At 37.5% G+C, this 13,770-nt stretch overlaps 1 protein-coding gene across 1 annotated transcript; it reads left to right on the forward strand.

Moving 5' to 3' along the window:
• The first annotated feature begins 9,534 nt into the window (after positions 1-9,534).
• phlda2 (pleckstrin homology-like domain, family A, member 2) lies at positions 9,535-11,423 on the forward strand. Its single transcript, XM_079449512.1, has 2 exons — positions 9,535-10,081; positions 10,376-11,423. Exon 1 carries the CDS (start codon positions 9,555-9,557, stop codon positions 10,056-10,058), a length of 504 nt encoding a protein of 167 aa, XP_079305638.1. The 5' UTR covers positions 9,535-9,554; the 3' UTR covers positions 10,059-10,081; positions 10,376-11,423.
• The last annotated feature ends 2,347 nt before the right edge of the window (positions 11,424-13,770 follow it).

The raw sequence follows: 13,770 nt of genomic DNA on the forward strand, positions 1-13,770 counted from the left end.
ATATTATTATTTGAAATATATAATTAATTTTAGAAAACACGAGAAGAATATATCTTTTTATTTAACGAAAAGGCCAAGTTCTTGGTTGTAAATCTTTATTGGGGGGTTCACAAAGTGATGCAGGGTCCACAAGGTGAGCCGTACAATGAAAATGTTTGAGACCCACATTAAAGAAAGGAGTCAATTCATATCAGGAGCCTAAGAAAGGTGTTTTGTAGATGTTGGGTTCTCTCTTTAGCAAGTAAACATCTAACAACAATCCAGAACACTTAAAGCGACAGTTCACCCCAAAATGAAAATTATTTTTATATTTATTCACCCTCATGTCATTCAAAACCTGTATGACTTTCTTCTGCAGAACACAAAAGAGGATATTTTGAAGAATGTTGGTAACTAAACAACATAGACTCTCATTGACTTCCATTGTGTTAACAGAAAACCAGACATTTATCTAAATATCTTATTTTGTGTTCTACTATATAAAGAATCCTACACAGATTTTGAACAACATTACGGTAAACAGGTGATGGCAGAGAGTTTATTTTCGAAAAGGAAGTATTCCTTTAAAGCATTTAACGGCAACACCCCTTAGGATTTCTTCAGAAAATGAAAAGATGCTTATTTCAAATATTTTCTTTGACGTTCATGCTTTCCACACCTCATACGCTCATTTCACAACATATTTTTCTATTTGGGGAAGCACAATGCTTGAAGTGATTACTAAAAGTGCTATAATTATTCAGCCAACATAATTAGGTGGAAATTTGAGAGGGAAACTGATCTCCCACCAAACCAGATTGCAGAAACTTTCAGCTATGTGAGGAATCTAAACACTGACGGCTCTGGTCGACCAGTCGTGAACGCAGGGCTCCAACTATTTCAATATAAACTGAGACAGCTTTGTGTGAAATGCTTCCCGGCATTCTCTCTGTACTTTCTCAAGTGTGTAATCTGTCGGTCCGGATTCCATAAGACGGGATCGGTTCTGTGGTATATCACTCCCACTTTCACACCTCTCCTTCTGGTTTCTATACGCCGTTCTGATATGTTGCATAATCACAAAAATCCTGTTGTACTTTGCATTGGTATGAGCACGATTTATCTCCTTGTGGTGGACTTGCGCTTTTTTATCATCAAGGCATGGATGGAATGACATTAATGTCATTCTGGCTCGCTGCAATTCCAAAAAACTTCTCACGGTGCAGAAGCCAACACGTCACGTAATAAGTACAACAACTGAGACATATGTTTAAAATGAAGTACACTAATGTGAAATTGACATGTTCATGCTTCTTCTAAAAGGCAGGTATCTTTAATGTTGGGAGCTATTTAGGGATCACATGATCAGCTAAGTTTTATCCCCCCATACATTATTTTACCATTTTCTGAAACGCAAGGTCAAAGATTGTATTCTCAAAGATGACAGATATGACTATGAAAATTTTCATATCTATAATGATGTTGGTAAATTAAATCATTCAGATAGATATTTGAATGAAGTTAACTGGCCAAAACAACAACTTCATTAAAACAGTGAGGCATCTTGAAGGGTGTTTGAGGGACTTGAAGGTCATTTCATGCAACGTTAACCTTGGGATGTACACAAAAACATTTCGCACCTCGTTTGAGAATTTCTTTTTCTGGCCTTATAGTAATAAATGTTTTATATAATGGTAGAACAATGACTCTGTTATGCATTGTATTGCATGTTGCTGGGTAAAGTTCTTACACCCCCACAGTTTCAAATGGCATGTCCGATGATGTGTTTTTTTTTACAGTTTTTACACACATACTGTAAAACATTTGTTTTGTTCTGTTCCCACCCGCTCACTTTTGTTCAAATTGTAATGTAGACGTCTCTATTACAGAATTTGCACAAACAGCTTTAGATTATTTTCTATTAGATTCTATTATACATTTATTCTATTTTGTCAACAATTGTTCAGTAGAGGACGGTGCTTATCCATTATCAAATGTTGCCTGCGGAATGCATACTAGAGTTAAATTGACCATGTATTTCTTGAGGTGGCTAATCCATATAAATAAAATGGTACTACAAAAAAGCAATGCTGAATCCCCTCCCTAACCCCTGCCCTTAACCTAACCTCACCTCACTGGCACAAAAGCAAATCGTACTAGAATGAACGGATATAATCATAAATATACAAATTACCCACGTCATAAAATACGTACAAATTCATGTGATATTGTGTTGAATTTATTCGTTTCATTGCCACGTAGCAGTAGTAATGTCGTTTTAATAGGTTATCGATCAGTAACAGGGTTGGTTTTAATCCCGCTATACTATTTTATTTGTTGGCTACAGTCAAGACAACTAAGCTTTTAGTACAAATGAGATTTCTTCGTTGAAATTCTAATGAAGGATCTGTTTGCTTGCACCAAAGAAGCAAGACAGTATATACGTTGTTGTACTTTACAGAAAACATTGTCTATATGTACACATATGTCCACACCTAAAGCCTTATACGATGACACAATCATCAGTGTATTATGTATAGTCACTTGTGTTTGATACGTATATTTTGTAACACCAAAGATAATTTCCTTTGTTTTCTTTTATTTATAACAAGTGAATTCATGTCACACCACTCCACTAGTCAGTTTATGCAACACTGATGCTTACTGGAGTCATCTTCAATCCCCAATTAAGACAACAATCATATGAAAATGTCAACATATACAGTTTGTGTTTACACTGTTAGTTTTACAATCATCTGTAAAATATAAAAGAAGAGTAAAGGGCGAACTCACACAGCCCTGAGGAACTCCCGAATATGCCGAGGATTTGAATACCTCCGATTGACGCTCACTTTCTGTGTTCTACCTATCAAAACGAGTGGTACCATTGAATCAAGTAAGGGTTCATTTTCATTTCAATCATTTTTTTCAACAGAACCTCCGGTTGTATCGAACGCGGAGGTAAAATCCAAAAAAGGCCAGAGCTATGGTTTCAGACTTGTCTAAATGTTTCTGGATAAGATGTAACAATGTTACCAGAGCATCTTCGGTGCTTTGATTCTGCCTGTATGCGAACTGATATGTATCCAGTGTATTCTTACTGTGTGTATGTGTGAGGATTAGCACCACTTTACAAACATAACCAAACGACTCAATTCTAAAGTCTTAAATCCTCACACTCGACAGGGACCCTTACACAGCTGGCCCAGTGATCACAGGGCGACCACACTTCAGTTGAACCCCAGAAATCTCTTCTGTGAGGTCCTTTAATGTTGCACAGCAGAAACAGCCGTCCCCAAGAGCTCAACACAGAGGGCTTAGTGTTCTGTCTCTGATGGGCGGAACTTTAATAAGAGATGTATTGTAGTATGTAGATTGTCTGGATAACGCATGGAGGCGTCATCTTTACAACTGGACTTTAACTAACAGGCAATGATTGTACTGTATGCTGCAATGCAGGAAGCAAAGGAGTCCTTTTAGTATTTTAGTTATATAAAGTGGATGGAGATTTATTCAGGGAGTCATTAGTTATGCGGAATCAGGTTTTTAAGTAAGGGATAACAGGCAGCCGGTTATTCGCAGAAATAAGCCCCGACTGTGTGATCAGTCTTGTATCAGACTGAAGGGGCTTATTTCGCCATAACAGCCGGCTGCTTGTACATTATCCCCCCTATTACACGTCTACTGACCACATGAGAAAAAAACTGGATGTGAAATGTGAATAAGAAATACTTTATTAGCTCACATTCATAGATGTTGTGTTATAAAAGACAAACGTTTAAGGATCATAAACGTAGGTCAACGTAGGCACAGATGTAATTTTTTGCTTTTTTTTCAAAAGTCTATAGGAAAAATACAACCGTAGGTCGAGGGAACCAGTGTGGCACTAACTTCAAGTCACCGTAAAAAATACATCATCTCTGTGGCAATCTGTTCTGAAAAAATTATAAATGTCTGAACGGGTAATGTTTGAAAAAATACACCCCACCAGGTTATGGCACACAGATGTCAATCTACTGTTTTATTGCTTCTGAACTCATGACCTTGCCAATGCCAGGCTATGAGATGAGGAGAGCATGTCTGACGCCGTTTCACTATTCCACAGGAAATTTCTGTTTGACAGCATGTAAAGATAAGTAGATACAGTAAGCTGCAGTTTTATGTTTCAAACAGAGATGGCGATATAGAGACAAAAGTTAGGTATATCAGAATAATTCATGACTACAGTTATTTCCAGGGAAACAGGACAACCTGAGACACGGATATGAGCCTATAAGCTGATTCGTGTAACCTCATTCATGAAACTGTCAATGGCTTATTACAGGAGACTCTGCAATTAACAAATGGCTATACTGAAAGAATGCTTTAGGATTAGTGGCTTGCATGTCATATGCTTTTTGCACAAAGCAACATACAATACAGCGATCAGGAACAGTCCTTCTACATACTTAACTAGGGCTTGCGTGTATTTGACAAGCTGACAAAGGTGTTGCTGATCTCATCAACTGTCTGCTTCATAAGTCACTCTTGCATGGGAACAAAATAAGAACCCCATCAGCATGAATCTTAGTCGCTAATTCATGTTTGTTGCACTTGTATTCTTTCTTCCTCATTCAGTGTTGTTAGATGAATACAAAGCTTGTGTGGCTTATACAAAAGTTACAGATTGAGTAATATGATTTAACATTCTATACATTTTTATTTTTGGAAGGAAAACACCCACGCAACTCTTTACGGACGTTACAGTGAGCGTGCATGCAAATATGAATGGGACTTTTTTGTATGGAGGGTGTAGCCGATTTCTTCAACCGGAGATACAAGCCTGAGAAACGCTTGGTTGCAAACTAAGAATGTCATTTCCTTTTTTATTCTGCACACTGAGAAAAGAGTGCTTATAGAATGCAACAGATATTTAGCACATGCACGCAAATAGTGTTATTTCTACAATGACGTTGGTAACTGAAAACATGTTGTGCGCCTTTGCGTGCAAGCTCATGCTGCACAAGCATCTCTGCTGTGGGTCACAAAGCAGCAGGACATTTCTAATCTAGTTAGAAATTGAATAAAGATGATTAGGAATAGTCAGGATTGATCGAAACGCTGTTTTTTGCTAACTTAACTGTAAAAAGATTTTTTTGCTGTTTATTCCTATATCAAAGTCTACACTATCCTTAATAACAACACAAATAAAACTAAACATTTCCAAGTAGTTTATTAGCCTAAGTCAGGTATACAAACAACATTAATTCCAAGAATGCAAACGGTCTTGAGTTGTCGTGGAGTCTTACTAGGCAATCTTGAACTCGGATGGACGCACCCCAGTGACTTCTGGGACTTCAAGAGGGTTCGGTACACGCATTCGAGGCATCCTCGAGGTCAAGAACACATCCGGGGAACTTTCACACTGTCTCTAAACTTGTGTTGACTTTGACCGTTGATGACTACAATGTAGAGCGAGAAACAAGAGGATGCAAGACCACTATAGATACAGCCGTTTTGCTTTTTGATAATGGCTTAAAAATCTGTCTTGTCCAATCAGAATCGAAGGCCTGTTTAGACGAAGGATGATAACTAAAAAGAAAACTCATTTGAAATTTAAAAGAATAGCGGAATTGCAAATGTCAACCTTTTTACCTTATGGATTTTACTATATTTTTTGTTGGTTTAAATACCCACGTGAGGTCTCTAGTAAAGTTTTTGAGGCATTCTTATTTCTTATTATTTCAGTGGATGATTTTCCATAACGGTCCATATTCCTCATACATGGAGACTTCTTCTGTTGCCGGCTCTTTCTGCTACTGGTTTGTACATTTCAAATGACAGAAATCCTACAAAATATGTTGTCTCTGAAAACAATGACCTATTTTTTGACACGTCCATAAACGCAAGTTTATTTTCCTTTTTAAAAATAGAAAACTTGTGCATAGACTGATATTTTTCTGACGTTTAGACTCTATTAACAATGGTTTAAAAAACATTTAACAGATGGTTCAGTATATCGGTAACAAATACATTCTCTGAGTGCTTATATGTCACATCCATAACACTGGAACTGCCCCAATAATTATATAGGAACAAAAACATTGTTGGTTTCACCTTTGCTGTTAGAACAACGACAGTCAACCGAAATCTATTAAAGATTTGAAGGGTTTACACAACTACTGTTAAAAGTCAAACAGCAGCACACATTAAGCCGAGAATTAACAATGTTTTTCTAGTTTCTGTTTGTAGTTATGTGTGTGTTTGTGAAGGGGTCAGAACTGTTATCATAATGAAAGAGTTATGTAGTATTATTATGACTTAAAACGAGTCAGACTTCTGAAAAACTTGTCAGACTGGATGTACATTCGCTGTGATTTAATAAAATGGATTTAATTACTCCAAGATAATCATGTTTTAATGATTGACCGTTAGCAATTAATGCATCTTCATTGACGGCTTTGTAAACAGGACTGCCCTCATACTTCACACTTATTATATAAGTGTAGGAATTCTGTGGAGTTCTTCTGTGTGTTATCAGAGTGTTAATTGAGTTTCTTGAACTTGTATGGCCACGTATGCGGAGTCGTGTTTATATTAAGAGGTCCAAGGCTTTGTTATGGCAGTTATGGCCTCTCTGGACCTGTATGTGTCAGCACTTCACATCCCCTCTGCATTGTTCCTCAATGGTTTCTCGTGCCTCTGTCGAAACTTAACGCCATTTGTTCTTTTTCCCACGATATGGTTGCACTTGCGCTTGGCTTATCTGAACAATGCTTCGAATAACTATGAGGACTCATCACTGGGCATTCTGGTCGAGAGGGCAGCTTACGTTCACCAGCGCACGGAAGGGGTTCCTGGGGAGATCAAACCCGGAGATCAAGGTGCCAAAAATAGGTCTCGCAGACAATTGGAGGGGACAGGTCTTCTCTGGGACAGGGCTTTTGACAGGCGTGGATTCCTGCCGGAGAACTGTCAGGTGACAGCTGCAGTGGTGTGCTCGGACCTTTCATTGAAGCCTTGTGTCTTAGTAAACATTGTTTTCACATGAATGCATCCTACTTGCTGTCATATCTGCTTGAAGTGCCTGATGGTGAATTGGGTAAATTAGTTGGTTTTATGATGATCTGGCAACCCTGACTAAAACACACTGAAATCTAATGGAAATAACATAAATGGCATATCTGATTCATTATTCTTATGAGATCTCTGCCTGTCACATATATGGCGTGTAAATTTGAGGTCAAATTTGCCATTGACCTCTTTTTATATACATGCCTCAAATAGTGAGGACTTGGTGACCAAAAGCATTCAATTTGAATGCCATGTGTCCATTTAATGTTTTACTGGTTTTGGCCACGGGATATTAACATTATGTTGTAATAAAAGCAATAATAAAGCTGCAGCCATTCTACAGTTACTGTACACGTGCGGTAATAACATAAATTGTACGAAAAACCCAAGTCTGTTTTCTTTGTGCCATTTTGTTAACCAGAGGTCATTCTTCAGTTATTTTTAGGACTGGCATATTTTGAGTTTGGTATTTGTGCTGGAGTCATTGGGATAGTTATAGGATGATCTGGCAACCAAGACCAAACATAAGCTGGTGATGCAAAAATATAAAAATACAACAATAAACTATTAAAGACATATGATTTTGTATCCATTCAGTTATAAAATATTCGGAGTTTAGTAATAAACAGACTTAACGTTTATTCATTAAACATTTTTGTTTATTGTCCTCCAAACGCATATTTCAATGTTATGTAACAATGGTTAAAACTTGTTTAAGAGAGCAGATTAAGAGCAAGATTGTGAAGTGATCTCACAAGGTGGAGATGGATTACATTGTGAATCATTATATTCATTGTGACACTTCACACGCCGGACAAGAAATGTCAACTGGACTTGAACAGACTTGATAAATTAACCCAGATTCTGTTTTAAAATCGAACACAATACGTTCTGCTGTAATGAGGCTGCAAGGAATGCTGGGTAAGTGGCGTTTGTTTGGAAACTGACTCACTCAAAGCAATTTGCTGTAACTTGCTTCTTCAAAACCAGTCTAAACTTCCGTCCTCAGAACCCAACCATCAGCCCACTCGTGTACTCATCGGCCCGATAGATATGTTTTGTCTTCCCACAGATAATGCACTCAATGCCAGATCTGCCCACCAACAGTCATGTTAACTTTTTAGAGAACATTAGATTCGTCAGTAAACCATGCTTGTCCTCCAGGAGTAGACATTTCTGATCTAATATCAGTTTTGCCGTCCAGAAGTGTATATAGTCGACCTCCTGCCTCTTTGTTTGGCATGTCTCCTCCCTCCATGATCACTTAAACCAGCTGTGAGTCATATGCCAGACATACCCTTATTTCTTTGCTGCTTTCCCTTGATGACGCTTCATACACACAATAGTACACGCCCATAGTAACCATAATAAATCCCTGTTTAACCTAACAGAGGAAATGAGAAGAAAAGCCGGGATGGTTCATAAAATCACCTGATAGCACTTTATGATGCTGTCGGTTATGGGGGATAAAGTCCATTACACCATTTTGGATTCTTAAACGTCTCTTGACAAAAAAGAAATGTACATGACATTACAGCAAACACATATTATTGAATGGTTTATATATATATATATATTTCAGTGGGTGTTCCACTGTACATTATAGTAGAGGTTCCCTCGGGTCAGATTAGATTTCCACACCCACACACAGATAATGTAGGGCAGATGAATCGAGTGTATCACAGCGCAAATCATTTGACTCGATTTGAACCAGTCCGCTCATTATAAAAATCAGGTCATTCTTTCACTTATAACACCTCATCTTTAGTCTAGAATTATGATTCATTCTTCTGAGATCTCATCTGTGTCTCATATATTACAAACAAATCAGTAAAATATCATATTATTATATAAATATACAAATTTGCGAGTACCACTTTTATTATACACATGCTTTTCACACATATGTTGCCAAGAATTCGTGACGATAATGGGGCTGACCATAAGAATTGAAATGATTTCTCAAATTCTCAACCAATATTGCTCGATCAAACCGTGCGCATTAAATATTGATTATACTTCTATGTCATGTTATGGGATAAATATATTATATTATGAAAAGATGAAGAAAATAGTTGCTCAATGAAAACTTATGTTGGTCAACCAATGTTATGCTAGTTTGTGAGATTATTTCTTATAATATCCATCCATTCTTCAAACCCAAGTGTTCTGCGTATTAACTATAGCAGTTAAAGGTTTTTGTTATTTGTGGTAAAACCATTCAATGCACTAAACACAGTGTAACCATCATATGTGTAGTATAACCCGGTGTAGCAAACTTTTGACGCCAATATTAAAGTGGATACACTTTAAATATATAAATCACTGCAAATGTTTCGGAGAGGAGTTCTGGCATGTTAGAGGTGTTAAAGTTTCCTACACGAACATCCGCCCACTCCTCCATCACTCACTCAAGCCACACTTTATTTGACATGACGTCAGGCGGGGCGGGCGCGGCGCGCGTCATATAACTCTGCCCTCGCCGCGCGTCCGATCAGATCGGCCTGGACCTTTACGCACGCATGAAGAAGCGCGGTATCACCCGGAGACTCCAAAAGAGATTAAACGAAGCTCTCGGACACTCGCGTTCCTGTTTTTCCCCACACAAAGCCAACATGACGGGCTCCGAGATTTCCCAAATCCTGAAGGAAGGAGAGCTGGAGAAGAGAAGCGACAGTCTCCTCCAGTTCTGGAAGAGAAAGACGTGCGTCCTCACCACGGACAGCCTGAACATCTACACCGATATCCAGAAGAAGAGCAAGAGCAAAGCGCTCAAGCTTCAGTCCATTAAGAAGGTGGACTGCGTGGAGCGCACTGGAAAGTTCGTGTACTTCACCATCGTGACCACGGATGATAAGGAGATCGACTTCAGGTGCCCCGGAGAGGAGAACTGCTGGAATGCGGTCATTACTATGGCTCTTATTGACTTCCAGAACAGAAAAGCCATTCAGGACTTTAAAACACGGCAGGAAATTGAGAACACGTCTCTGGGAAAGCAGGACAGATGCAAAGCCAGAGCACCGTGAGATGTTCATCCAAGCCATACATGGTAAGAAATGTGAAAATTAAATGTGGTTTAACTATGAAAGTAACCAAGTTGTTTTTAACACGAGAGCCATTATTTAGCCACGGTTAACAAAACAAGTTATAAAGAATATTTACAATTGTAATAAATCTGTCGTGGTTACTACACTAACATGGCTAACATCCCCTTAATAATAATCGGTTTAATTTATGCTTTTTGACAAATTAAAGTGTTGTCTTTTGATGCCATACACATTTGGTATATGATGAAAATATACAAATCCAAATGCTTATTCGGATTCTCTTTTGCTCTGCTCAGAGATAAAGCTGACTGAATGTGGAGAGAAGCTTGGACCAAAGCAAGGACAATGTCGGCATGTCTGGAAACGGCCCATGTGCTCGAGGAATGGACAGTCCTTAAAACACTCCCTGAAGCTCTTTGGAAACCTGAAATAATTTCAATGAGGAAACCCACGAAAGGAACTGAATTCTTGAACTTTCTCAACCGCCTCCATGCGAGTCGACGAGGCTTTGGATACATACTTGTAAATTTCTCTATTTATTTTTCCAAAGGAATGCTGCGAATACCGATGGTGTATTAAGTTATTTCATTATGTATTTATTTAAATAAATTTTCATAAAAACTAAGCTTAAGTGGTTGTCTTCATTTTGAGGATGTCATCAAAATTGCTTGGATTGCTTTTTGTTGTGCTGTTATAGTTTTTATACAAAAATGACACAGAAGTTTGAATGAAACTTGGTCATGGTGACTTAATGTAGCCTGACATTTTCAGGATGGTTTCAGTAGCATATTTCCGAGGTGAGGCCCGGCATTTCTTGAGGGAGTGGAAAGTCCCTTCTTGTGAAAGTGACTTCGTTGAAAAATGTGGCGTCATTCTGTCAGATGATAAAAGCTGAATAGAGCTGTTGTATGCCGTTGAGCTAGTGTTGCGTGAATGCCACGCCCGTCACCTGAAAGATGCCTAAAGAAATGTATCATATCATTTATTAGTTTGAAATATGGTGGGAGTAGGATAATGTTGCGTCGACTCCTTTTGTTGAACTTTTTTACTGAGGCGTTAAGTTTGCCCCTGTGAACAGGCGTGGGTGAAGAGGAGATTATCCAATCTATGATCCACCCCGAGTACAATACACACCGCTAACTTATCAACCTGACGATAAATCATATGATTACAGGAAGCCGATTATCATCACATGCTATAAAATTGTGTCATTCTGTTCCAACAGCAATAAAAGCAGGTGATTAACACTAATTTAATTGTCAATTGCTTAAATTATATTGTGTTTCAATTCAGGAAAGTTAAAATATTGATTTTTTTTAAATCCTTAAAATAAACCAATTCCTGTAAAAATACATGTTTTAACCAGTTTTCTTGTCAATTGTTTGCAGTCTTTTGAGTAGTTTGCCGTTTTGACTGTGTTTCAAAAGTAGACTGTAAAAATGTACCCTAAAAATAACAGTTTTCCCGTAAAATTACATTTGTATTCTTGTAAATTTACACTCTTTTCCTGTAATTCGAACCATATTTCTAAAATACATAAAACTCTTAAAACCTTAAGTTCACAATCTCTGATAACAAGTGCAAACATATCACTGATCAGTGCTGTTAGCACTGTAAGTAAGAAAAGTGAAGTTCTCTCTCCGGTGTCACACAGCTTTACATAATTGAGCGGTCAATGCTTTGAAGTCGTATCCGGCTTCAATCTTGATCAAAGGGACACACTGATCTAAGAAGCAGCACTAGAGCCTCTTCCAGACGACAAATGTGTCTCACTAATTCACCCCTCACATATGAGCTCCTGACAGACTTGCTGGCTCGGTTTCAGTTTGTTTCTCTTGTGGGGCTTGGAGATCAGGCCGTATCCGGATAACTGAACATCTCCGTATACGTTTATGACACTGTAGCATAAAGCCAGCACATGTCATAGCTATTTATAGCACCTTATCTCTGGTTTACAGTTTATGAGTCATAGTCAAAAGACGGTACTGATGTTACAGAAGATTTATACTAAAAATATACGTTTATTAAATTCTTTGTATGAGTTTCGTATAGTGTTTACAGAAACATTTTAGATGTTGGTATTGTGGTGATGATGTCCATTTAAAAAAAATCTATATACTTTACGTACTTAACATTAAAGTCTGTTATAATCTATTATTAAACATGATAATAAGCAAATTTTTTCAGATCCAATGTAAAGAACATTCTCAAATATTCACTGAGGTGATGTTAACAATTTACATCATATTGAAACGTGAAATCAAACTTTTTTTCTTTTAAGACTTGAGCTGTATGTATTCAGTGTTAGCATAAACTATTGCACATAAAATCCTGACCCTTTCCTTAAACCCAAACCATCCCAGAACAGCCTATGTTTTCACAGCACTTACACGCCTAAATCCCTTTAGCTGTTATAAAATGCACTTGTAACCCACTTCTTTCTCTGGGCTTATTGCTTTTATAATACGGTTCTTCCATAGGCGTAGCAAGATTTCATAAAATAAAGTAAATAAAGTGATATTTAAGCTATGTGGTCAGCAGTTATAAAGCAGGGGTATTTTATGACGCCTTAGAACTCGGCTAAACCAATCAGAATCAAGGATTATAACTGACCGTTTTATAAATCTATTAATTTGACTGATAATGGTAAAAAAAATATGTTATAAAGCATATTTTATGTTGCAGAGCAATAAGATATGAGAAACAATGCCATATTTTAAAGAAAGTCACCATGTTAGCCACAACACACAACTGGGTAACTATATTCACCATTACCTATTATTTAAAGTCCCTGTGAACCGATTGCGAGCGTTTTTAATTCCGCATTTCCGAGTGATATGGAATTTCAAAGAAGAAAATAATGTCCGTAACTTTCGTCTTTGTGATTTGATTGGATATATAAAAACAGCCGTTGCATTTTGAAATGGAACTGGTAGCAGATTGAGATTTGAAGGGAGGGGGGTTTAACGGATGCTCCTCCCTGGCCATCTAACATGCGTCATTTAAGATGATAGTCACTACACGACAGAAGTGCATTTTCAGATTTTAACGGACGATTATGAGGGCACATACATTTTTAAAAGAGAATGACCCACATTGATAAACTACTTACAGCAATATTTCATGAAAAAATAGGCATTGTAATTTTTTATTTCACTGGGACTTTAATACAACTACTGTATACCACTGTATATAGGACACAGATGTATTGCAATACAAATATGTGTTTTATTTGTATGTATTAAATTTTTCATTACAAATGGCAAATATTGTTTAGCAATATTTCCGCCTCTACTGAATCTAGGGCAGTATAAACAGAGACACAATGGAATCGACAGCGTTTACTTTATGTGCCTCGGATAAACGCATTTGTGGAGGCGGTCCGAGATTTCACATTTCTAAGTGGAACTGGAGAGCGTGTATACTCAGGGTAGGGATCAGAGCGGAAATGTCCCATATCTAAAAGATAAGCCTCTCCCACCGGGCCACTTGTTTGATCCTTAACGTCACACATTTACATGCTCTTATGAATCATTTCTGAATTGTGATAGATTAAACATCTTTGTATAGTGCTTAGTAACAGGATATGACAAGGAATGTATCTGAAATGGTAAATCTCATTCTTTTAATTTAATCTCATTCTGTTCAAACAAAATCATGTCAGACAATATCATTCAAAACTCCGGGATAT

This window comes from Barbatula barbatula (genome assembly GCF_947034865.1).
Source record: "Barbatula barbatula genome assembly, chromosome: 25".
NCBI classification, from domain to species: domain Eukaryota; kingdom Metazoa; phylum Chordata; class Actinopteri; order Cypriniformes; family Nemacheilidae; genus Barbatula; species Barbatula barbatula.